Below are 23,207 nucleotides of genomic sequence, written 5' to 3'. Positions count from 1 at the left end.
TATTGAGTGTTTTCAGAAAGTTAAGGAAAAGTAATTTACTTTGTGTGTGTGTGTGTGTGTGTGTGTGTTCACAACCTGTTTGACAGAATGCTATTTGACTCTAAGCACTCGCTCTCAGTCCATGTGCTTACATAGACTCACATTCTAAGGCTGAGCTACTTCTGTAAACATTTAGTTTATAGATAACTTCTTGCCTTGAATGGAGGAATTCAGAGTGTACACATGCCAATATGACCTTAAGATTGGCAACAGAATAATGCAACTGCTTTCCTCTTCAGAGGCCTGTCCAATCATCTTCTTACAGAGCAGATAGAATCAACAGAAGAATCATGATGACTAAAATTGATTTACACAAGTTAGCTCTGTGTTTGGTAGTCATAAATAGGCTCAAGTGAAGTTTTGACTGACAAGGGTCTGACTATATTGACCATCCCATCCATCCAACTTTGTCCGCTTATCCGGAATCGGGTCACGAGCAGCTCCTGCAAGGGACCCCAAACTTCCCTAAATTGACATTTGTGTTAAGTGTTTAGTTTGTCAGTATGTTTTGTGTTCACTTTTACAAATGCTTATATGGTTTTGTTCAGTTAAATAGATGTGTTCCTTTTAAAAACTAAACAAAGATGTTGTTTTGTACTGCCTTAATTTTCCGGAGGTCTCACTGAGTCTTGTTCAGCAGAACCAACATCCACTAGAAGATTACGTTTTTATTGCTAAGTGGGGTCCTGGCCTGCTCATCTGGAGAAGTTTGGGCTTTAGTTTCTTAAGTTCACTGTGACATGAGGGAACCAGGAGGACTGTGACAGGATACTGTCACTTCCAACTGCTACTATTAACATCACTTTAGTCACTACATTTTTTTCCCACAAAAAGTTAGCAACTGATTTGACGTCCTCTTATGTGCCATTGGGGGGGACACATATTAAGCATTGGGTCTGGGGATCTCTCTCCAGGAAATACTAAGCATTAATAACTTAATTTCTTGCATCTTGTTACATTTTTACGCGCCAATTTATGGTGAAATTGTCTTTTATATGTGAAAAGTTTCAAACGTAATAGATAAAGGATCAACTGCACCCAAACACGGAAGTGGACAACTATTTACCCGGACTACAAGAAGTTCTAAACCAGTTATGAAATTGTCTGAATGTATTACTGATGCCATATATACGTATATTCCTCCACATCCTGTGCAGTGAGTTCACCTTATCAAGCTCTTATAGAGGAATAACATGCACTAATAAGGAATCTATGTATAGACTTGTGGTCTGCGTGTGTTTCTTCATATTTTGGACTGAGCTGGTTCCTGCTGGCTGGCGCCCAGCAGCGGCTCTCTGCAGATTCTCTTCTTGGATCTCATTAGGGTTTAATGGAAAGAAAAGAAAAAAAAGTTAGAAGTTTTGGACATTGTACCGCGAAGGAGAGCCTTGTTTACGTGATCAAGTTGCCTCTGGTTAGGTTTTCTCTTCATGGGCTTTGTCACAGAACTAGTTTTGCTGCATTGAAGCTGTGCGTTCTTGGCATTCCTCGGGAGCTCGGTGGGACGAACCCTGTGTTGGTTAGGAAGTGAGGGGGCTGGGTGAATCTCAGCCACGTCTCCCCGCTCTTTAGTTTAATCAAATATATCCTGCACAGCTGCAAAGATTAATCGATGAAGAAATTAGCTGTCAACTATTCAATTTATCAGTTTTTATGAAAAGGTTTTTAAAAAATCTCTGGTTCCAGCTTATTAACTGTGAATATTTTATACTTCTCGTTTAATAATCGTTAGTTGCAGCCCTAATACTTTGTGTCTTCTCTTGAATAGAATTCATAATTTCCTACTATGCATTCAAAGTTGAACAGGTAACATGTAAAGACAATTGCAACACTACTAAAGCATGTTTTGCGGTCAGAGGACAGCATGTGCATTTGTTTAGAGCGCGTGGGTAGTAGTAGTAGTAGTAGGAACATAATGCAACACTGTGCTCCCTCGTTGTTTGCTGTGTAAAGCATGTGATCCTGACATCTCTCTGTCCATCCAACACTGAAACTCATGACCATGTGCCTCATGTGTTGTGAATGCAACAGGTTAAAGTCACCAACAGCCAACGCCATAATTTAATCACAAATGGTGAATTATGTCTGAAAGTCATAAAAAATGCCATTGGAGTTCAATTTACAAATATATGCATACCAAATGGTTGTGTTTTTGCTCATTTACATATGATCACCACTTCATTTAAACTACATGAGTAAACATGTAAAAACAGGGTTTCCATGGGGTCTTAAAACGTCTTTAAAAACTCAAGAATTTTAACATGTTAGGCCTAAAATTTGCTGAAGTATTGTGTTTTAGGTCTTGAAAAATTTTAAACAGGTCTTTATTTTCCTACGTCCACGTGACGCAACCTTAAATGCTCTTTTTAATTTATTCCGTGGTGTTGTAGTTCTTTCTTTCAGTAGTGCAAATATAATTTTGCTGTATTACAACTACAATTGAGACCAACCTGCAACTTATATTGCAGCCAATCAGCAATCGTGTTGAGTCTTTTTGGGATCGTACCACAGACATAAAGCTGATTTTATTCTTCAGCTATGGGGAAGTGTAAGTTTAGCAATATTTAGCTTGAAATAACTGAAGTAACGGCTTAGCTGATGTGATAAAAGTTTTCTTTATTCATAATGGTGTTAAAAAGGTCTTAATAAGTCTTAAATTTGACTTGTTTGAAACCTTCAGAAACTAAAAAAAGAATGGTTAAGTTACCATATTATATAACTATGTCTTATTAATTTTGCCCATCCTTTGAATTATAACATCTTGTAAATATACAAGTAAAACGACTATAGTGAAGATAGTCCAATGAATTCTCAGTTAGAAAGCTGTTCTTGGTGTTTTAATTCAACTGTTTTAGATGTTTTCACACGGTCCAAGCACTTAAAGGACACGTTGTTGCATCTCTGCTTTGGCCTACAGTATATGAGTCACATGTGGTGGGATGTGTGATCACAAAGCATCCTAAGTGACTGACTAGCCTGCAGGCGAGCTGAACTAATGTTCATGTGACAATGACATGATGAAAGGATGGGTGACATATCAGTTCTCTTCTCCTGTCTTCAGTCTCCTTTTTGGAGTTGTTTAGGATAATGAATCTAATGAATGTTGCCGTTTCAGATCTGTGTTTATGATGTGGAGTTCAGGAGTAAGATGAGAAAATGCCAAGAAACCCTGTAAGCCGATGACATTACTCCATAGTCGGTTGAGACACAGGGACTAGTGGTGCTGATGTCAATGGATACCAAAGAGGAAGTATTGAAAATATTGAGACACAACCCGACAACCCTGTCAGGTGAAATAAAGGCCTGAGATGGAATGATATTTGACATTTCTTTTCTGTCCACATTACATAATGATTCAGTGTTTGCAAATCACCAATGCTTTAACATTTCAATCAACAACCTTATGTGTACCTGTCCATGTCTGCTTTTGTTGGCCTGACAATACGAATTGAGATGTCAAACTTGTGTTAAAGAAGTAGTGCTTTCTGGCAGAGTTAGATAAAAAAAAAAAAAAATTCCGCTCTCATATCTGTCCGTTAATGAAGCTGTGGCCAGCAGACGGTTAGCTTAACACAGACTGGAAACGGGGAATCAACTAGCATGGCTTTGTCAAAATGTAACAAAAACCGCCTTCCAGCACCTTTTTAAAGCTTACTAATTATTATTTATAGCTCGTCTCTTTTTTCCATACAAAAACCAAAATGTGAAGTTGTGATTGTGGTCTTTTTATCCCACTTTCTGCCACAAAGGGACTCTACACATTTCTTTTTAAAGCTGACTTATTGATTCATCTCACTGCATTTCAGCAAAAAGTCTCAGACACTGAATACAATAATGATACCTTGACATCTCCGCTTGCCATCTCATAATGTATTGAATTGATTCAATCTACAGTAGTAGTATTTAAAGGGGGACTAAAAACTGACTTTTCTGTCAATTTGCATGAAAAATCTATTTTAAAAATATTTGCTGATTTATTTTTCCCCTCGATCGACTAATGGACTTGTTGTTGCAGCTCTAGTCCAATCAGCAAAAACTGAAGTCTATTAGACTTAGACTTCTCTTTATTAATCCTGTTGGGATGACTCCCGCGAGGAAATTGTACATGTACTCTTTTGCTGGTTTGACGGCAGAAAAAATGCTCCGCGCGCCAGGTGCATGGTTCAAAAGGGTTGTACTTAGTGTCTTCATCAATTCATAGATGTGTTTTGGGCGTAATATACCATAAACCAATCAGTGTCATCTCCCATTCCCTTTAAAAGCCAGGCGTTTGTACCTTGGCGCATTGTTATTATGATGGCGGATTTGCACCTTCGTGTTTTTATTCGTAATCGTGTGTGTGTGTGTGTGTAAAACAAGCATAGTGTGCACACACTGTGCACGAGCCTAGGCACATTTTACATACCGTATGTTTTGATTAAATAACTGTGAAATGCTGTACTATTGACTTTAGACCAGGTTTTTGTGGGTCAATGGCGCGATCACTCCCACTGCCTCATCATAGCAATATGCCAAGAATTCACCTGAACACACCTTCCTGTAAGACCAGCATCCCCATGGACGCAAAGAGGGGTTCAGGTGCCTTTGCTATTTAAACGACGTGGGCGCTGGACGGAAAATTGACAACTGTTTCGGATTAAACTAGAAAAGACACTGCAACGGGTTCAAGATAGGAACCTCAATTGAAGATTTGACATTTTGGCTGTCTCGTTCTATATTTGGAACAATACAATAATTGGTAGGCTAAGTGGTGTGATTTTGGAAACAACTGATTTCTGAGAAATAAATGTCAGTTCTTGTTGTTTTTAGGGGGGTGTGGAATTATCTTTGGCTTTAGGATTTCATTCTCAGTCATTTTTACCAGTATCAGTTCCAGTATGTGCAATGACTCAAAAGTCTCTTGTAGTTTACATTAAGTTCCTGGTGCCCATTTGTTTTGTGCTGAGGCCAGGTGCTGATTTAACAGTGTGAGCATGTTTTTCTTGATGCAGTAGCCAATTTTAATGGCCTCTGTGGGGAACACTGGCTTTTTATGGTTAACTGAAGTACCAGCTCAGACACGTTTTTCTCCCTCCCTGGAGACTAGCGACTGGTAAAGAAAAACAGCTGAGTACAGGGGAGAAAGCCAAGGTGTCTCTTTAAGACGCAGCACTGGTGCTGCCGTTGGCTAGAAAAAGGAGACAAGAGAGAGTATTTAAGTGCAGCCGATGGTGGGTTGGCAGGCCACTGCTGACTGTGTTGCGAGGCAGGAAATGTGACACTGAGAGCACAGGAAGTGGCTGCTGCGGAGCAATGCTAACCCTTTCGTCCAGCAGCTTTAGGGGCTGGGATCAATTCCCTTTCAGTTATATATAGGCTGTTCTTTATTTTCTATCAATAATCCAGGGACGGCTTTCATCCTTTTTTGAAGTTCAGTATTTCTTGTAACCTGATGTTTGAAGGCCTTCTCATGTCTAATATATTTCAGAATGCATGCAAGGAAATCTACTTTCTGACGTCAATGAATTCCAACTTAATGAGAAATTTGAACAGAAACCAATGCAATTTAGAAGTTTGTAAAACTGAAACACTTGAACACACCCATTTGCTTCTGTGATTTTTTTGCCTGATTCCCTTCTAATCTATCCCCTCATTTCCTCCCCATCTTGCCACCGTATCCTCTCCTTCAGTACCCACCGCTGCCTCTTTCGATTCGTCTTTTATTTCTCCATTGTGGTCGCCAGCTTGTGCATGTTTGCCTTCACAGTTGTGAAACGATAATCAAAGGTCACAGTTTCTCATGGTAAAAAAGAAAAAAAAACTGATAAAGAGTCACTTATTTGCTCTGATGTCCCATCCTTTCAACATTATGGGCTCTCTTTTTCCTTCCCCCTCCCAGGTGTAGCACAGTGTGTGATTAGTCATGAGCACAGACACAGACACCACTGACGTTTGACTAGGTGATCTCACGTAGTAATTCAATGTCCCAAAAAATAAAATAATAATCTAATTATGTTTTTGAGAACAATGTCTATGAATTTGACAAGACAACATTGCATTGCATTAGTGTTATTCATAATAATGAATAAAACAACAAGGAAGTTTCCAGTCAGTTGTTTGATTTAATGCATTTGTCACTGATTACACCTATTTTTGTATTTATTGTATATTGTATTTGTATTGTAAGTAAATACAATGTATGTAAATATGTGCTGTTAAGTCAACAAAATAAAAAAGAACAATGTAAAAGTAAAGCTTTTTTATTAATTCTAAGCAGATATAATTCAGGGCATTGTTCAGTCTTATACGCAGCATTCTGGACATATATTTTGTTGGACTGCTACTTGAATTTATCTCCGCACAATGATATCTATCTGGCATGGGGTGGATTATTTCCCCATCTTGTATAACCTCCCCAGGTGGGGAACTGAAAAAGAGGAAGTGGCGTGTTCTGTATATAAGGTTTGGGTGTGCTGAAGTGGAACTTCTCTGAATGTGAGTTTAGAGGAAGAGGAATCAAGAAGTTGTACTCGGCACTGGAGATTTTTTTTGTTTTTTGTTTTTAAGATTTTTAGATAATGCTAATCTTCCGCTTTTGTCTGTTTTCAGCTGTATGTGGTTGCTCTTCAAATTTTGCATTTTTATGAGGAATGAACTAAGGTGCTTCTTCTACTGTCTTCTGAACGTACTGCTCATTCTTCTATGGACACAGATTGAGTAAGTATGTTTGTTTTTTTCGCTACTGAGAGATTGTTTTTTTACCATGTTGAAGAAGTAGAACAAAAACATTTTAGAGAGGTGTCTTCTGGTAACCAGAAACAATTATTTTCCCCTATGCGATGTGGTTAGGATGAAATGATGTGTTAAAGACCGCTGATGTATTGCTGCAGTGTTATAGAGGACTACAGTCCAGCTTTGTTTAAAACCAAGTTTCCTGTGGGTAAAGCTGAAAGGGTAAGGTGATTAATCATTTAGTGGATTGAAGGAAAATGCATCTGCAGCTAGTTTTATGATGCAGTCGGTCGGTTGTTTTTTCAAATGCTAACATGGCAAAAGTTTGAAGTGAGTATGGAGTGGGAAAGTTTACTCAGACCAGACACAATACACTTACTAGCTCAATCAACTCTGTTCTAAGGGGAGACATGGGAATTTCTTTGCCTTTTCAAGCTTCCTATTCCATTACAGAGCATGGTGTCCTTGTTCATAAACATCATGAGAATCAGTCTGTCAAGCTAATAAAAGTGTGATGATGGTGAGGTCTGGTGATAAATTATAAGCAGGGTTAAAAATAGGCATTATCCACCAGCCAAATGCTGGTGAAATATACAAGTGGCTGGTAGATATGCTTCCCTTACCTGTCAAAGGTACAATAATGGTAATCTATTGAGTGGATGGTAACATTTCAACATTCACTAGCCATTTGGCTGGTGGATGAAAAGTACATTTTGAAGCCGGATTATCAGTCTTTGGAGACAGTTCTAAAGTAACGCCCCGCTCCACAGATGTTAATCAACATTTCCATCCTGAAGATCAGCATTGTTGTGTTGTTTAGAGACAGTTTATGCTTTTGAGGAAGGTGGAAGGTGGTTAAATGAAATGTTGCTCATGGATTGATTTGAACTGCCAGGGCTGGAGCTCAGATAACTTGTAGAAGCATCTGTAATAAATGTGTGCAGGAACCTCTTCTAGTCTGCTGAAACTTTGTCTCTTTATTTATATATATATATATATATATATATATATATATATATATATATATATAAAACATACTTAAGTCACATCTGGTCACACAGCACTTATATCAAGAAAACATACATGGGTGGTGATGGCGCAGTGGATATGAAACATGCCTTTTGTGCGGAAGATCTGGGTTAGATTCCCACTGCGTTACATTAACCAATGTGGCCCTGAGCAAGACACTTAAAGGATAATTCCGGTCTATTCCAACACATAGCTCTGTTGTTTGTAAATGTGGAGTAGTGTCAGTAGAGAGAAAAACGAAACCAATCGGTGCTGCCTACACCGTGTTATCCTCCTGCTAGAGTTATCACCCACCAGGCTTAAACAGGGCAAGTTTTAAACAGGTTCTTAGCCTATAAACATGCTCAAAATGTTATTACCAGTGCCCCCCAATGTGCAGTGATTCCTTTCGAGTGAACACAGTGAATCTGACTACTGGAGATGTGAAAGAAATGCATGAAAGTTGTGGTAATTCAGCTTTGTTTAGTTCCTGTGTTGAGGGGAAGTTAGAGAGCTTAGGGACCGTCTACAGACTACAACACAGAAAAGACATGAAACTAAAATATGTAGGCTGTCAATTTAATGACTAAATAAGGTAGTGTCTCCAAACTTACTAATTATTTATTTTTGAAAATATGTTTATCTCCTTTCGGTGTTGTAGTTTATGGACGGTCCCAAAGCACTCCTTGCAGTATCAACACAGAAACTAAACAGAGCTTTTATTAGCATAACCTTCATGCATTTCTTTCATCCTTACAGCAGTCAGATTTACTGGGTTCACTCTGAAGGAATCACTTCACATTGGGGGGCACTTGTAATGACATTTTGAGCATGTTTAGAGGCTAAACACACGTTTAAAACTTGCCCTGTTTAAGCCTGTTGGGTGCTAACGCTAGCAGGAGGATAACACGGTGTAGGCAGCCCCAATTGTTTAGTAGTTTTTCTCTCTACTGACACTACTCCACATTTACAAACAGAGCTACAGGTATGTGCTAGAATAAACTGGAATTCTCCTTAAACCCCTAGTTGCTCCAGAGGCGTGGAGCCTCTGACATATATACATATATACACACACACAAACACACACACACACACACATAATCCTTTTCAAAAATAAATCCCCAAGTTATGTAATAATACAAATACCCAAGGGTTTTTCTACAGAAGACACTCATCTGGGAACATTACGTTACAAAATGTACACAGTATTAACTTCTTTTTTGGAAGAAGCGTAAAATTAACCTGCTGAGTCAGAGGAGTCTAAAACAACAGCAATAGAACCGCGTGTGTGTCTTTGCGTGTGCGTATGAGAGTTTCAGCATGTGAACACACCACAGGATGTTAGCTCAGCCACTCAGCACTGTTCCTGCACAGACAACACATTCATTGCTACACTGGGCTACATTCAGAATGGCTAAAATTACCTTTATCTTATGTTTGCAATCAACTCAGATTTGGGACTTTGTTACAACGAGCAGCACTGTGAACCTTTCTTGAAAATCTCCAGGGAGACAGGCATAGATACATTGGATTTAAATGTTGTCAATTGTTGAATTACACAAGGCGGGTTTGATTTGTTTTGTTTCAAACTATTGAGCTTTCTGAGAGCTTTGGTGGAGCTGAGTCAAAAGTGATGGTAGGTTTTCCATTTAATGACATACCCACTACCACCTTCCATCACCCCTGTAAAAACCACAACATGTTTCTACATTGAACCAGTGAATATTTTTTTAGTTATTCTAAGCTAGTTTCCTAAGATCATTTTTAATAGTTACCCTTCAGCTGCTGATTTTGAATGTTTACTTTATAATTTTACAGTAATCTAAAACCTGGTGTTCTATAGGTGGTGGGATGATATTGGGCGTGAACAAGGCTTTTCCCACCACACACTGCAGCAGCCTAAGTCAATATGAAATATGGCTTTTGTCATAAAGTGAGCATTTTGCCAGTGTAAACTTGCCAATTTGGATTTATTATCAGTGTTCCTCAATAAGCCAACAATGACGGAGACACGCGGAAAATGTTGTTGCCACTAACTAGCTGTAATACTGAAACTGTGATATTTTACTCTAAATAGCCTCCAAAATGTCAAGTGTGTGCGTGTATGAGTGAGTGTGTGCTTGCGTGCGTGTCCAGTAACTCTAATGAGGTTGAGGATCACAGCAGGTATAGTGGCAGGATGAAGAAGCCTTTTTATGACCATTTTAAACAAAAACATGTGTGGGTGTGGGTGTGTGTGTGTGTGATGGTCTCTTCAAAGGATCCAAACCCTTATATTGCCTTCTCTTTCTCCCCCTATAACTGTCTCTTTGTCTGTCAAATGGGTCATTGTGAATACCCGGCTACCATTATATTGTTATATATTATATAGTATATATAAGAATTATGTAATTATCCTGTTCACTTTTATTTAATCCTTGTTGTTGTCTATATGTGTGTTTGTTTTAATGCTTAGACAACACAGATGTATTTTTAGAGAGAGAGAGAGATTTTAAATTTCAACACAGGCCTGTTTCTTTGGCGGAAGTTTGTTCCTTTCTACATTCACTCCGAGCTCCTTTAGTATCAGCTGACCAACTGACAGTTGGCTCATGAACGGACTCGGTTTGCAGTTTTTTAGTCATTACCTTTGATTGTTTTTGAAGAACATTATACAAATTGTGTTTGCGAGGGTGACAACTGTCAGCTAGGAGGGGTGTTTCCATTACTGATCTTACATCTGCAGTTGTGTCGGTGTCATTTCAGTACTGCTGCAGGAAATGAGTCGATGTGCTGCTCTCTATATCCTGATCAAAACTGTGAAAGCAACTAAATTATATTTAAACCAACTTCCTCATAGACTAAAGGAAGACTTGACAGTTTTCAGTCTCAGCCCTTATGATGAGTCGACTACCCTTTAAGATTATATTTTCAATATTGTAAGTGTAAAATGCAATAGAGTACCCACTGCATAAATTGATGGAGATTAAAGTTCCCGCCACAGAGGATCCAGTCATGGAGGAGGCTAAATAGAAATTGTTGTAGTTGTCAGCACAGTGGAAATAAGCACATGTGGATTTGGCTTTATATCTTAAAATCTGCCAGTGCAGCTTCAACAGCAAGCTTTTGTGGAGAACTTCTCTGTTGTGAGTGACAATTTCTTGTTCAGGTAATGTTTATCTTAATAAGTCAAAACCTCACCCCAACCAAAGTTTGTTTCATTTGCCTTAAATGAAATATGACTTAAAAAATATTGATGGATTGTGTCTTAGTGATTGTTGTTACAAGAGTAATACTTTCTGATTGACAAATGAAAATAACTGGCTACTTTTTTCTCTGCTCTATCCATAAAATTGTGACGATAATGAGAATTGAGGTGAATGTAAGATTTGTATATGAATGGTTTGATGCCTGTTGAGTAGGCATCGAACCATTCATAAAGCATGTATTCTGAGAGGTTTTTGCCTCAATCTGTAAGAATTCATCATTATATTATGAGAAGCGGCCTAGACCAAAATTGAATACTTGCACATACAGTACATATATACTTTACTTGCACATACAATTGCGCATACATATGTACTTTGACTTTTCACATGCTTATTAGATACTTGTGCACTTTACTTGTGTACTTTACTTAATGCATAAGATGTGTGAGTGAGTATGTATGTATGTATGGATAAGGATGTATGTAAGTCTGTGCATAAGGTCTAGGGATGCACGGTTCAGAAAATATCACGATTCAACATCGATTTTTGAGGCTCACGATTTGATTCAAAATCAATTTTTGAATCAAAAATGATTCTCATTTTAAAAAGCGATCCAGAGTATGTACATGTACTTACTTTTCCAATGTGATAGTATAAACGCCATTACAACATGACAAAAAATATATGAACACAATTTTGGAATCCTATGAATCAATTTTGAATTGGTAAATGTGAATGGATTTCTTTGCACACTCCTAATGGGGTCAGTGGTTGGGGAGGATGGTGGAGTGCATGAACGCAGAACTTGTCACTCATGAGGTCAGGGTTCAAGTCCAGTCCAAAACCAAACTTCAATTTGTTGACTTACTGACTTATTGATTACTTACTTAACTTTCAAGACAAACATACTTATTTTTTCCAACTTCACCTCAGCCATTTACATCTGCCAGTTTTTGATACTCGACTACTGTTGTTTTCCATAGTTGTTACAATGGATTTATAACAGAAGGAGTTGTAAGCAAGCAAAGAAACAGCTTTATATGAGCATTATTGACTGCCATAATGCATTTTCCCTCACCTGTCTCAACCTCTTATATTATTTTATTGGCAGTTGGTGTGCCACCTTGTTGTAGAAACTTCAAGTTAACGTCACAAAGTTTGGATAAATAAGTACCAGTATGTTTTTTATGTGATGTTTTTAAGTAATCAATAAATCCATTGCAGCAGCTGTGGAAAACAATAGTAGTCAAGGAGAAAAATTAGACGTAAAAACCATGGGATAAATCAGTATGTTTGTTATGAAAGTAAAGTAATTAATATGTCAGTAGGTCTGCATATTGACATTTGGTTTTGAACTGTATTTGTACCCCGACTTCCTGAGTGAAAGTGAAAGTACTGTTTGTGCGATCCATCATCTACCCCAACAACTGACCACATGCACATCCACACTTACTAATGCACACATACATACATACTCACACATGTTATGCATGCATGTGCCAGTAAAATATATATGTATGCGCAAGTGAAGCATTTATGTACGCGCAAGTGAGGTTTATATGTATGCACAAGTGAAATATGCATGTATGTCAAAGTGAGGTATATACAGTATCTATGTATGTGCAAGTGTTTAGTACCAGTATATACTGTATGCTTGGGCAAGTGTTTAGTACCAGTATGTGCAGGTGTTCAATTCTGGCCTAGGCAGCTTCTCATATTATATCTTGTAGAGTATGTTTATGTTTAATTGAAATATAATATTTCAAAACTCTGAGGGTTTTAATTACAGGGCCCATGTATTATTCAATTACTTATTATTTTGTACATGATTTTTGTGAAATCTTGTTGTTTCAATCCTCAATGATCTGTCAATATAATGGTTGGTGTTATGGAGATAAGGTTGTTCAACTCAACAGCATCACATAAGTTCACATTGATATCTACATAAGTTTACATTTATATACTATACTGAATTTCAGCTAAAAATATTATATACGCGTTACATTGGCACCTTTTAAGACTACTACTTAAATCCATGCTTGTGGCTCTGTGTGCACAGCAGTGCCTTGAACTAAATCAGTAGCAAGACAACATGCTGGCAATAAGAATGCTAAAACATGCCAATGTTTAATGTTTTGATACAGAAAGCCTACACTTTGGAGTATAGCAGTAGAGGTGACTACAGCATGTTGTAAGCAGTGGAAACTAGAAACTAATGAAGAAAAAGAGACAAAATCTCAACGTCAGTTTGATGTTGCAGAGAGATTAGATGACAATGAAAGGTCACAGGTGGAAACTGGCAGAGACTGAGAAAAGGCTGCTGATAGGGCATGCGAGGATGAAGGCCTAGACGGTGTACACAAAACTACAAAATGTATTCTTTAAATAGATGGAGAGAGTGAGCACAAGGAGGAATGAATAGAAAAGCGATAAACAAATGAAGGGTGAAGGAGAACGGGGGGGTTAATGCACGGTTTAGAGAAAGAAAGTGAGAGGGAGGAGGATGATGTCAAAATGATGCTCAGATGTAAAGGTATTATCATCCTGGCAGCCGGATGACTGTGGTGCTGGAGCCGTGTGGCGACTTCCTGTTTGTCAGCAGCATACAGGAAGTAAGAGGCCCCTAGAGGATTGTGTGTGTGTGTGTGTGTGTGTGTGTGTGTGTGTGTGTGTGTGTGTGTGTGTGTGAGAGAGAGAGTTTTTAATACGTTTCATAAACATCACATGGCATTTTACATGAACTAACCTCTGTGATCTTAGTGCAGTTAATTCTTTTCCCCAAAGATAGAACGGGGTCAGTGAATTAGGGGTGGGAACCACCAGAGGCCTGAGGACACAATAACATCATACAAATGTCTAAATACAATATTATTGCGATTTTAAACATATTGCAATATTCTGCAATATATTGCAATTCATTACCTTTTTTCAACTTCCAATTTTTCCCAATTTCAAATGATGACCCCAAAAGGAAACATTATCAACATCTGTTTTATCTAAAACATATACATTTCTCTGTTTATTCATCTCACTTCAATTTTAATGATGCAAAATAAGATTGCCAAGCAGACAAACTGACCAACACATATAGTAAAATATCGATACTCGGCATCTGTGTATTGGTACAGTATTGCCTCGGAAAATATAAAAAATAATGCTGCATCCAATTTTTTTCCCGCCCCTACATTGAATGTTATAGGAATGAAACTATTGGTCTGCAGGTGATTTGAAAGAATTCTGATTAACAGGTTAGGTTTATCTTTACAGTAGTCACTAATCCACCCGGTGGGTGTGTTTCTGTGATGCTTTTTGATCTAAACCCTTTGGGGGTTAACAGAAAACTACCTGAATATCTACTCTGAATTCTTCTGTATTGGTTTGTGTACCAAACCCTGCAGTTGGGGAAGTGCTGTGTCTGACTCTTCTCATGTCAGTAATGGGGTTCTGCAGGCTGTTTACCTTGTATATAGGTTCATTTGTTGGGCTGTTATATCCAGGTTGTTTTTTCTAAGCCACACTCAATTTTGAAAGTGAATTTTGAGCTTCAACACAGCCGTTCTTTGAATAAGTCCAGAATATACTTACATAAACATTTTTGCAGAGTGCAACAAGTATATTAACAATACTTATTCTTATTAACAATTATTCAGCGTTTAAATTGTTTGTTATTGCTCTGACTATACTGTATCTGTACTGTTATTCCCTCCAGTGTTGTGAACACCGTGCAATATTGTAGCTGCAATTTCTATTTCTCCATGAATAATGATCAAATTGGAAGAAAACATTGCCTGTTGTAGCACAAATGCCCTCACAGTTACAGAAATGTTGTCTTTTATAAATAAGATAAATTTGATGAAAGAAAGATGATTGCGCACATGAAGCGGAATGACTCACAGTATTGACTGTCCACAGTGTTGACTTTAGAGTCACCCAGGGTGATGGGGGGCGTGTGGGGCTGGGTCCACAACCATGCATTCAGTTCCAGGTTGTTCTGACTGCACCAGGTCACCATGTGGTCTATTGCCCACCTGTAGGCGGACTCATCACAACCAGAGATGAGTCCAATGCACGGTGGTGTCGTACACGGACTTCAGGAGCTTGACGGACTGGAGGTGCAGCTGTTGGTGTACAGGGAGAAGAGCAGAAGGGATAGGGCGTAACCTCGAGGGGAACCAGTAGTCTGGCTATCACCAGACCAAGCCAAGCTCAATAGATTAGAGATTGAGCATTGGTCTGGGGAGTTTGCTCTTTATTTTCTCTGAACAAGAAGTGTGACCAACGGGGAGCCGGCAGAGTCTAGAGAACCAGCGCTTATGGTCATAGAGTCAGAGACGTGTTTCTCCTGCTTCACACGCTGCTTCCTGTCAGACTGGAAGTGTGTGATCCACCTGCAGGTAGAGTCAGGCACGTGCAGCTGGGAGAGCTTGTCCTGCACAAGGGTCGGGAGGATGGTGTTGAAGGCAGAGCTAAAGTCTACAAACAGGCCGTGTTGACTGCATTGTCTACAGACCTTTTGGATTTGTAGGTGAATTTCAGGGGGTCCAGGAGTGGGTTGGTGAGGGGTTGAAGGTATTACAAAACAAGCCGCTCAAAAGACTTTATAACCAGAGGTGAGGGTGACGTGTCATTCAGTCCTGTGATCCTTGTTTTCTTGGGGACCGAGATGACGGTGGAGGACTTGAGGCAGGCTAGTATGTGGCATGTCTACAGTGGGGTTTTAAAGGTGTCTGTGAACACTGGAGACAGCTGATCAGCAGGGCTTCAGGGTGGAAGGAGAGACAGAGTCTGGTCCGGCAGTTTTGTGGGGGTTTTGTTTTTTTAAACAGCCAACGTGTATTTAAGGAAGTGAAATGAATTAGTATTACCACTGCTTCCTGTGAACAAAATGTGTCAACTTTGTATTTACTGAGAAAGATTCATGGTCACTTAAACCATGCAGCTTAAAGAACTTTGTCAGTAACATATTTAGTGGAATTAACTAAATATGAGTTGCACACCTCACAGCATGAGAACCACTACAGGTTTTGCATCGGAAATGTCCAGAGAACATTTTTGTTGTCTGTCTGTACTGTAGGTGGAAGATAACAGTACATTTTTGGTTTTGGTTTTAGCCTGAAACTGTCTAAACAAGGACCCCAGTCAGCACTGCATCTGCCAAAACTTCTCACAATAACAATTTCCAATTTCAATGGCTCTATTTTAAGTGTATTGTATGGTGTGGCTACATAGCTGGCAGGTAGGGCTGTGCAAGAACAATTACAAACTTGAATTGATCCATTTGAATTGATGTGTGTGTGTGTGTGTGTGTGTGTGTGTGTGTGATATCTTTCCTCCAGGGTGCGGAATCCAGTGCAAATAGAGTAACGTGGAGAGAGGAAGATGCCGGGCCCTCCTCCCCCACCACCCCCAGGGCCTCCACCTCCTCCCACCTTTGCTGTTGTAAGTCATCCTAGCTTTCTGTCTGTCTGTCTGTCTTTCTGCCCCCCAGACAGACGCTGTCCTCTTGACCCTGCTCCGCAGAGACATCTTGTGGATAAATCATCTCATCGCATATATTTACCTGTTTTGACGGTGTGATCCTAAAGTACTCATATTTTTTCCCTTTCCTTTATTGTGTTATATATCTTTTTTTTGTGCATGTTATAGGTTTACAAAGCAAAAAAAGCCCAAAGTCCACCCAGAAGGGACTTACCATCTCCAACAGAAACAGACACTGTTCACAAACTGCTCCAAACAGCTCTTTTGTAGTCCAGCCTTCATATCCGTGATGAACATGCATCACTTTGTAACACGTTATAATGCTCGCCTAGCTGCTAGCGTAGCACGCCCTTATACTCTGCTTCTGACTGGCTAGTAGCCCTTACCTAGCTATTGCGCATGTCTGACTCCTATCAGAGCTGGAATAGAAATGTGATGCCTCCCTCTGTAGCTAAAACGGGGAGCTCAACACACAGGGTGAAAAGAAGAGCTGCAGCAATGTCCAGCACAACAAAAATATGGCGTTTTTGAAAATTAAATCATGTAAAACTCTTCTGATATAATATTTAAATACAATTATGAACCAGAAAATGAGCATATTATGAGCACGTTTCCACTCTCTTCCTTTTGTCTTTCATTCACAGTTTTACCAACGCACTCTGTCATCCCTAACCCTATTAGAGTTTAAATTGATTGAACAGAGAAAGATCTAAAAAGTAATTATGTGTTTCCCTATTTCTGGGTGTTTTCTGCAACTATACGCTGTCATAGTGACTGTCTGTCTGTGTTTGTGTTTCAGGCCAACACAGAGAAGCCAAATCTGAAACGTTCAGAGCAGCTTGGAAGGAACGCTCTGTTGTCTGACATCTCTAAAGGCGCCAAATTAAAAAAAGCTGTTACCAATGACCGCAGTGGACCTTTACTGGACAGTAAGTCAAGACCTCTTTAACAGCACTCATTACTGCTATCTTTACAGAAACTGAAAGTTAGGTTTGTAACCAGGTTGGCTAATATAAAAAAATAAATAAAAAAAGTCACAATGACACAGTACAACTCCAGACAAAGACAATAGTTTACTGGAATAACAATTCATGGAGGGATGGTTAAAGGAATAGTGGGACACAATGATTAATGCCCCCCCCCACTGGCCTGGCTACCCATATCACATCTGTATCCAAATGTGCAGCAAGACAAGATATATTAAATGTAGAAAATGTAAATGAACAGTTCATTCAACATTTTTGTTCATACCCTTAGAACCCAAAGGAGGAGGCGGTGGAGGCGGTGGAGGCGGCGGAGGCGGTGGAGGCGGCGGAGGCGGTGGAGGCGGCGGAGGCGGCGGAGGCGGTGGAGGCGGCGGAGGTGGTGGAGGCGGCGGTGGAGGAGGTGGAGGAGGAGGGGCTCCTGCTGGTTTAGGAGGCCTGTTCGCAGGAGGGATGCCAAAACTGAGATCTTCGGCAAACAGTGTTAAAAATGGTAAAGAAAAAATCCTTAAAGATCAGTTTTCTCCTTGCGTGAGTTTCCACCAGGTGCTCCAGTTTCCTTCCACAGTCCAAAGATTGGTTTTGCAGGTTAGGTGGATTGGTGACTCTAAATGGCCCATAGGTGTGAATGGTTATCTGTCTGTAGGGTGTACCCCGCCTCATGCGCAATGTCAGCTGTTAATGGCTCCATCCCAGCTTTGTGATCCTCAATCATAAGTAGGTATAGCTAAAGGATAGGTGGATAATAATAATAATAATAATTATAAATAATAAACAACACAGAAAACACACAGTTAATGACATGTTTAAATTATAACTTTTCTCTCCTCTAGACTCAGGACCAAGCAGAGGACCCGTGTTCCCACCAGGAGGCCGCTCTTCTGGGCCCACCCCCTTTGGTGGTGGTGGAGGCTCCGCCGGCCCCCCTAAACTCCCAGGGGCCCCTGCTGCTGTCCGTAGCAACGTCCCTGATCTTCCGAAGGGCCGGCCAAGTTTCTCATCCAGACAAGACAATCCAGGAGGTCCCCCTCCTCCTGTACCCAGCACACCTCGACCAAACCAGGGCTTCCAGCCTCGTGGGGGCCCACCTCCACCGTCACTTCCTGGAGGACCCAGGCCCAGCCCAGCTTCCGGACCTCCCCCACCTAGTTTTTCACCGGGGAGACACGGACCTCTCCCTCCCCCACCAGTAGGCACCGCAACTGGGCCAAGACCAGGATTCTCTGCACCTGCTCCTCCACCCCCAAACAGCAGCCGACCCTCCTTACCGCCCACTCCTGGAGGGAGGCCTCCACTTCCTGATGACCGGCCGCCCCCACCACCAGCTCCTCTGGGGGGTCGTCGGCCATCTATGCCCCGCGACATGCCACCTCTTCCTCCCTCTGTCAACTCCAAGCCTTCCTCCTCTGTCTCTTCCTCCCCTACCCCTCGTCCCTCAGTGGGTGGGGGTGCGCCTCCTCTCCCGCCAGGCCGACCGGGCCCCCCTCCTCTCCCGCCCTCCCCAGCTGGAGTGGATGATACCCCTCGTCTGCCCCAAAGGAACCTATCACTCAACAGGTACGGGTAAAGTTGTATTTGCTTCTGCCTTTAAGAGATGAGTTGCATTAAAGCCAGGCGTGTATGCAGCATTTCCCATCAGGCACCAGGTGCTGAATGTTCTTGATAGCCAGATCTACTTTGGCGGCTGTGTCAGAGTTTGCATAGATCATTCAGTAGCACTTATGTGTTGCTGCAGTTCACACATTATGCAAACTTGTTCTTGTAGCTTCTCTAAAAAAGAAAAACAGTGCCCTTTGTGAAAAACCAAAGTTGTTTGGAAAAAAGAAAAATGAAGTTACTTTTTGGGGGGAGCTTCCCAATGTGGAGTTGAGGCAGGTGAGGTACTGTATGGTCCACCTCAAATTTCATTCGGTATATTTGATTTCAAATTTAGCGGTTTGTTTTTCAAAGCTGTAATGACATTTCAAAAGCAACTGTGCTATGAGGAGCTCTTTCTGTAGTGATATTCTTTTTTCATATTCTTTTTTACCACAAATATTGTATAGCTCAAAGTTCTGTTTCTCTTGCTAGCCTTGGTCCAGCTCCACCACCTGGTCGGACAGGACCTCTCCCACCTCCACCAAACGAGAGACCGCCATCTCTTGGAAGAAACCCATCCTCCGCACGCACAGGTGAACAGCCCTGATTGATTAATTGAACTATGGGTTACCGCTGAATACAAACCATTTTTTTTTTAAACATTTACCATCCACTTCAGGATTCGCTCTAAATATTGCACGAAAATGCAGAATCTAGGAGCTAGGAGGTAATTTAAATGATGACATGTCCATTTTTATTTCTATCTCCAAAGGGCCTCTTCCTCCCCCTCCTCCCTCAGGTCGAAGTGTGGGAGGGGGCAGTGTAAGGTCTTCACCAGCTCCTTCTCCTATTGGTCGGCCAGGCCCTGAGCCCCCTCGTGGAGGACCCGGTGGTAGGCCTCCCCTCCCTCCAGACAGGCCAGGTATTGGAGGGGCCCCTCCTCCTCCACCACCCATGGGTAACGGCTTCCAAAACTCCCACCACAACCAGATACAGGGTGAGTAAAATATTATAGCATTTGTGGGGGAATGAAGAGTACACAATTACACAATGTCATTTGTGGGACAAAAATGCCTTGTAAATACTGTTTGACTGTGTGACATGGAGGAGGAGGAGAATGCAGCAAAAATACATATAAAGTACATTTAAGAAAAGAAAAAAAACATAAAATTTAACAAAACAGCGGCCTAATATATAAATCCATGTTTCTGGTGGTAACTTTGTATGAAGATAACAAACTCTATGCATTGCAAGAGGATTGAATGATGTTTTCATAGACTGTTCTGTCCCAGTCTCTAGAAGAGAAATCCCTTGTCCTCAGTGTTGTTTTTACCACATGAGTTCCAATGTGTTCAGCTATGGCAGAGAAACCCAGTGACTTCCCGTTGTGTTGTTTTTATCCCATTGAAGCAAGGGAGTAAGTTTGATTTGGAAGGCAGTATGGACAAGAAGTGACAATGGGTCCTAAAAGTCTTGCTCCTGACAGGTTTTAATCGTGTTTTCCTGAAGTCACGATATTTTGTGACGTTGTAGTGCTTTAAAACAAACATTTTTGTTGTTGTACTGGGTATCAAACTTGGAAATTACTGACTGAAATCTGTGAATGTAGTAATACAAGTTAAAATTTTGGTTGAAATCAGGGAACATTTCTCATTTTGATAAATTTGGGACTAATATAGGCACAAAAACAAATTTTCTTTCTTGTATTAAGTTCTCTTTAGGTTGCCCTTCACCTGCTGACTCCTTTGATAACCATTCTCATTATGTCGCTAATCTGTCTTTTGCATTGTGTCAAAATCGGAACAATCCTGTTTAATGTGAGAAATATGATGGACTGAGAGCTTGTATAATGAGTTTAGTTTCAGTTTGGTGGAGACGGACCCTCTAAACTTAATTTCTTTAAATTAACAGATGAGTGGGAGAGTCGGTTCACTTTCCATCCAGTGTCGGACCTTCCGCCACCTGAGCCCTATGTGCCCTTCCAGAAGACCTACCCCAGCAAGATTGGAAAGACTGACGGCAGAGGTCAGAGCGACACGCACGCATGCATGCACGCACGCAATTTCTTTGTTTAAACATGAACATTTCTAATAATTTTTTTCTAGATTTCTTTATTTAAAAGGGAAAACGCACATTAATAAACATAACTACAAAGTCCAACATGTACAGTAAATGTGCCAGATTTAGCCATACTGGATAATACATGTGCAGTCCCTAGCAGGCGGATGGCTTAAAACAGTAGATACGCTACAACAATACAAATCACACACACACAAAACAATAAATACATAGGCATAGACAAATGACACAACCACTATTCCAGATCATGACAACTGGCATGTTGATGGCATGAGAATAACATGACAAGCACATACACGGTAGACACAGGGAAAAGTGCATAGACACACACATAAGATCACATCGACAACACATAAGCACACACAAAGACACTACTATAGCAACAAAGACAAACACATTATTCTGAAATATGCAGGTTTAAATTACTTAATACACACAACCAAATGGAAAAGTACTGTCTATGGTAAATACAGCTACATTTCCAGTGGACTGGGACACAGTGCCACCTGGTGGAAGATGATTGAATCTACTCTGGGACACTAAGGAAAATATTAACGCCTCTATGTCTTTGCTTCTTTCCAGGACCTGGTAAAAAGGAGAGAGGAGCTCCCCCTCTTCCTCCTATACCCAGGTGAAGAAGAGGTGGCCCAACCCCTAACATTACTTTTGCTGTTCCCCTACCTTCCTCCCTCTGTATTTCTCTCGGTTGTGCTCTTTGTGCTTTTACCTGCGGCATCTGTGGAGTGTAAAATGTAAAATGGACCTGAAGTATGGTTGACCAAGTGAAAATACAAACTCACAAAATGGAGTTTACATTATGTGCCTATGTAGCAGCAGAATGGCCGCGTTGAAAGACCAAAGCCTGTTCATACTCCAGCACACTCTGTTCAGAGAAAAATGTGTTTTACAGCCATGCTGTGGCTGTAAAAAAATAATAATAATAAACACTTTTTTGCTGGGCTTTGTTGACCTGATTGCTGTGAGACAGAGTTCACTTATGAACAACAATATTTCCATGAACCTTGATCCACATTGACTTTATTCCATTAACTAACCTTTTCATCCCTTGCTTATAGTGGTTGATACATTCCCTAGATTGCTTGCTAGATAATATATTTTACCAACCAGCTACACATTTAGAAGAGAATACACACTCTTACTTGACAAATAAACCAGCATGTAGCATGTGTGACTTCCCCAGCCTGTTTACACAGCACAGACAGCGTTAGATAAAGGTAAATGATCATGTTATTGCAATATTATTGTCAACATTGGAGTCCCAGGGTAACAGTGCAGGGCTACCAACCAGCTAGACTGTGTTGACAAGCTGTTTGTCTCCTTTTGCCTCAGTGTTTTCCTTGTGCCTTTTTTGTATTCAGGATTGTATCTTCAGGCTGCTTAAAAGAGTTAAGGGAATTAGCCTATTGTGCCTTAAATTATGTATGTATGTCTGTTAAAATGGATTGGATCACCTCTGCTGATAAGTAATGTAAAAACCGAAGCAATGCAGCAACTTGATTGCCACAAAATTTAGAATACTTAGAATAGCAAAGTGTCTTAATTAAAACATCGACACAAAGAAAGACATGGAACCAAACTAAAAATGGCCACAACCTGTTGCCATGGCGGCATAAAACATCAGGGGAAATGCACGTGTTTAATTTGCCAAAGCCACACATGCCTTTAAATTATGTATACTCACATCTGTTTGTTTCTGTTGGAACCACTGAACGGTACTTTTCATTTGACTGTTAAGTTTTAACATGAGCATGCACTTAATGTTTTTGATTGAGATTTTTTTAAAGGACATTGTGTGGTGTTACGGCAGCATTGGTTTACAATATAAGTGATTCTGATATTGCTCTTTTGTTAAAGCTGCATTGACTAACTATGAAGGGCTTGTATGTATCTGTATCAAGTGGTATTGAAGGACTGTAATATTTTAAGTTATGTTTCAGAACTGTGCAGTATTAATTTTTATTTTTTTGCTTCACCCAGCACTGCTCTGAATGGTCTTCTGTATGAGTGATGTATTATTCATGTGTTTGACCATCATGTGTTGGTTAAAGAAATATTTTCTTAAAGACAATCATATGGAAGTAAACCTATTCACATCAATAAATAAAATGCTTTACGTTTGTGC

The 23,207-nt window shown here is 40.2% G+C and overlaps 1 protein-coding gene and 1 long non-coding RNA gene across 4 annotated transcripts in view; one reads left to right on the top strand and one right to left on the bottom strand.

The window, feature by feature from the left end:
* LOC117960184 overlaps positions 1 to 7,566 on the bottom strand; it is a 22,646-nt gene extending 15,080 nt beyond the window's left edge. Inside the window, exon 1 of the long non-coding RNA XR_004660087.1 lies at positions 7,387 to 7,566. This is a non-coding gene — a long non-coding RNA (uncharacterized LOC117960184). The remainder of the gene's footprint in view (positions 1 to 7,386) is intronic.
* The window catches only part of wipf1b (WAS/WASL interacting protein family, member 1b), a 23,935-nt gene extending 728 nt beyond the window's left edge, over positions 1 to 23,207 (top strand). The window contains exons 2-10 of one of the 3 annotated variants that reach the window (XM_034897853.1): positions 6,628 to 6,735; positions 16,283 to 16,385; positions 17,224 to 17,353; positions 17,682 to 17,900; positions 18,241 to 18,964; positions 19,478 to 19,578; positions 19,758 to 19,982; positions 20,897 to 21,010; positions 21,647 to 23,207. In XM_034897853.1, the coding sequence (XP_034753744.1) occupies positions 16,326 to 16,385; positions 17,224 to 17,353; positions 17,682 to 17,900; positions 18,241 to 18,964; positions 19,478 to 19,578; positions 19,758 to 19,982; positions 20,897 to 21,010; positions 21,647 to 21,699 (1,626 nt within the window). In that variant the 5' untranslated portion in view covers positions 6,628 to 6,735; positions 16,283 to 16,325 and the 3' untranslated portion in view covers positions 21,700 to 23,207. Of the gene's footprint in view, positions 1 to 6,627; positions 6,736 to 10,887; positions 10,907 to 16,282; positions 16,386 to 17,223; positions 17,354 to 17,681; positions 17,901 to 18,240; positions 18,965 to 19,477; positions 19,579 to 19,757; positions 19,983 to 20,896; positions 21,011 to 21,646 lie in introns of those variants that run through there. The other 2 variants (XM_034897855.1, XM_034897854.1) reach the window with 2 other exon arrangements.

Source organism: Etheostoma cragini, chromosome 17, assembly GCF_013103735.1.
Source record: "Etheostoma cragini isolate CJK2018 chromosome 17, CSU_Ecrag_1.0, whole genome shotgun sequence".
NCBI classification, from domain to species: domain Eukaryota; kingdom Metazoa; phylum Chordata; class Actinopteri; order Perciformes; family Percidae; genus Etheostoma; species Etheostoma cragini.
The sequence above is the reverse complement of the archived record's forward strand: the minus strand, read 5'-3'. Positions and strand labels throughout refer to the sequence as shown.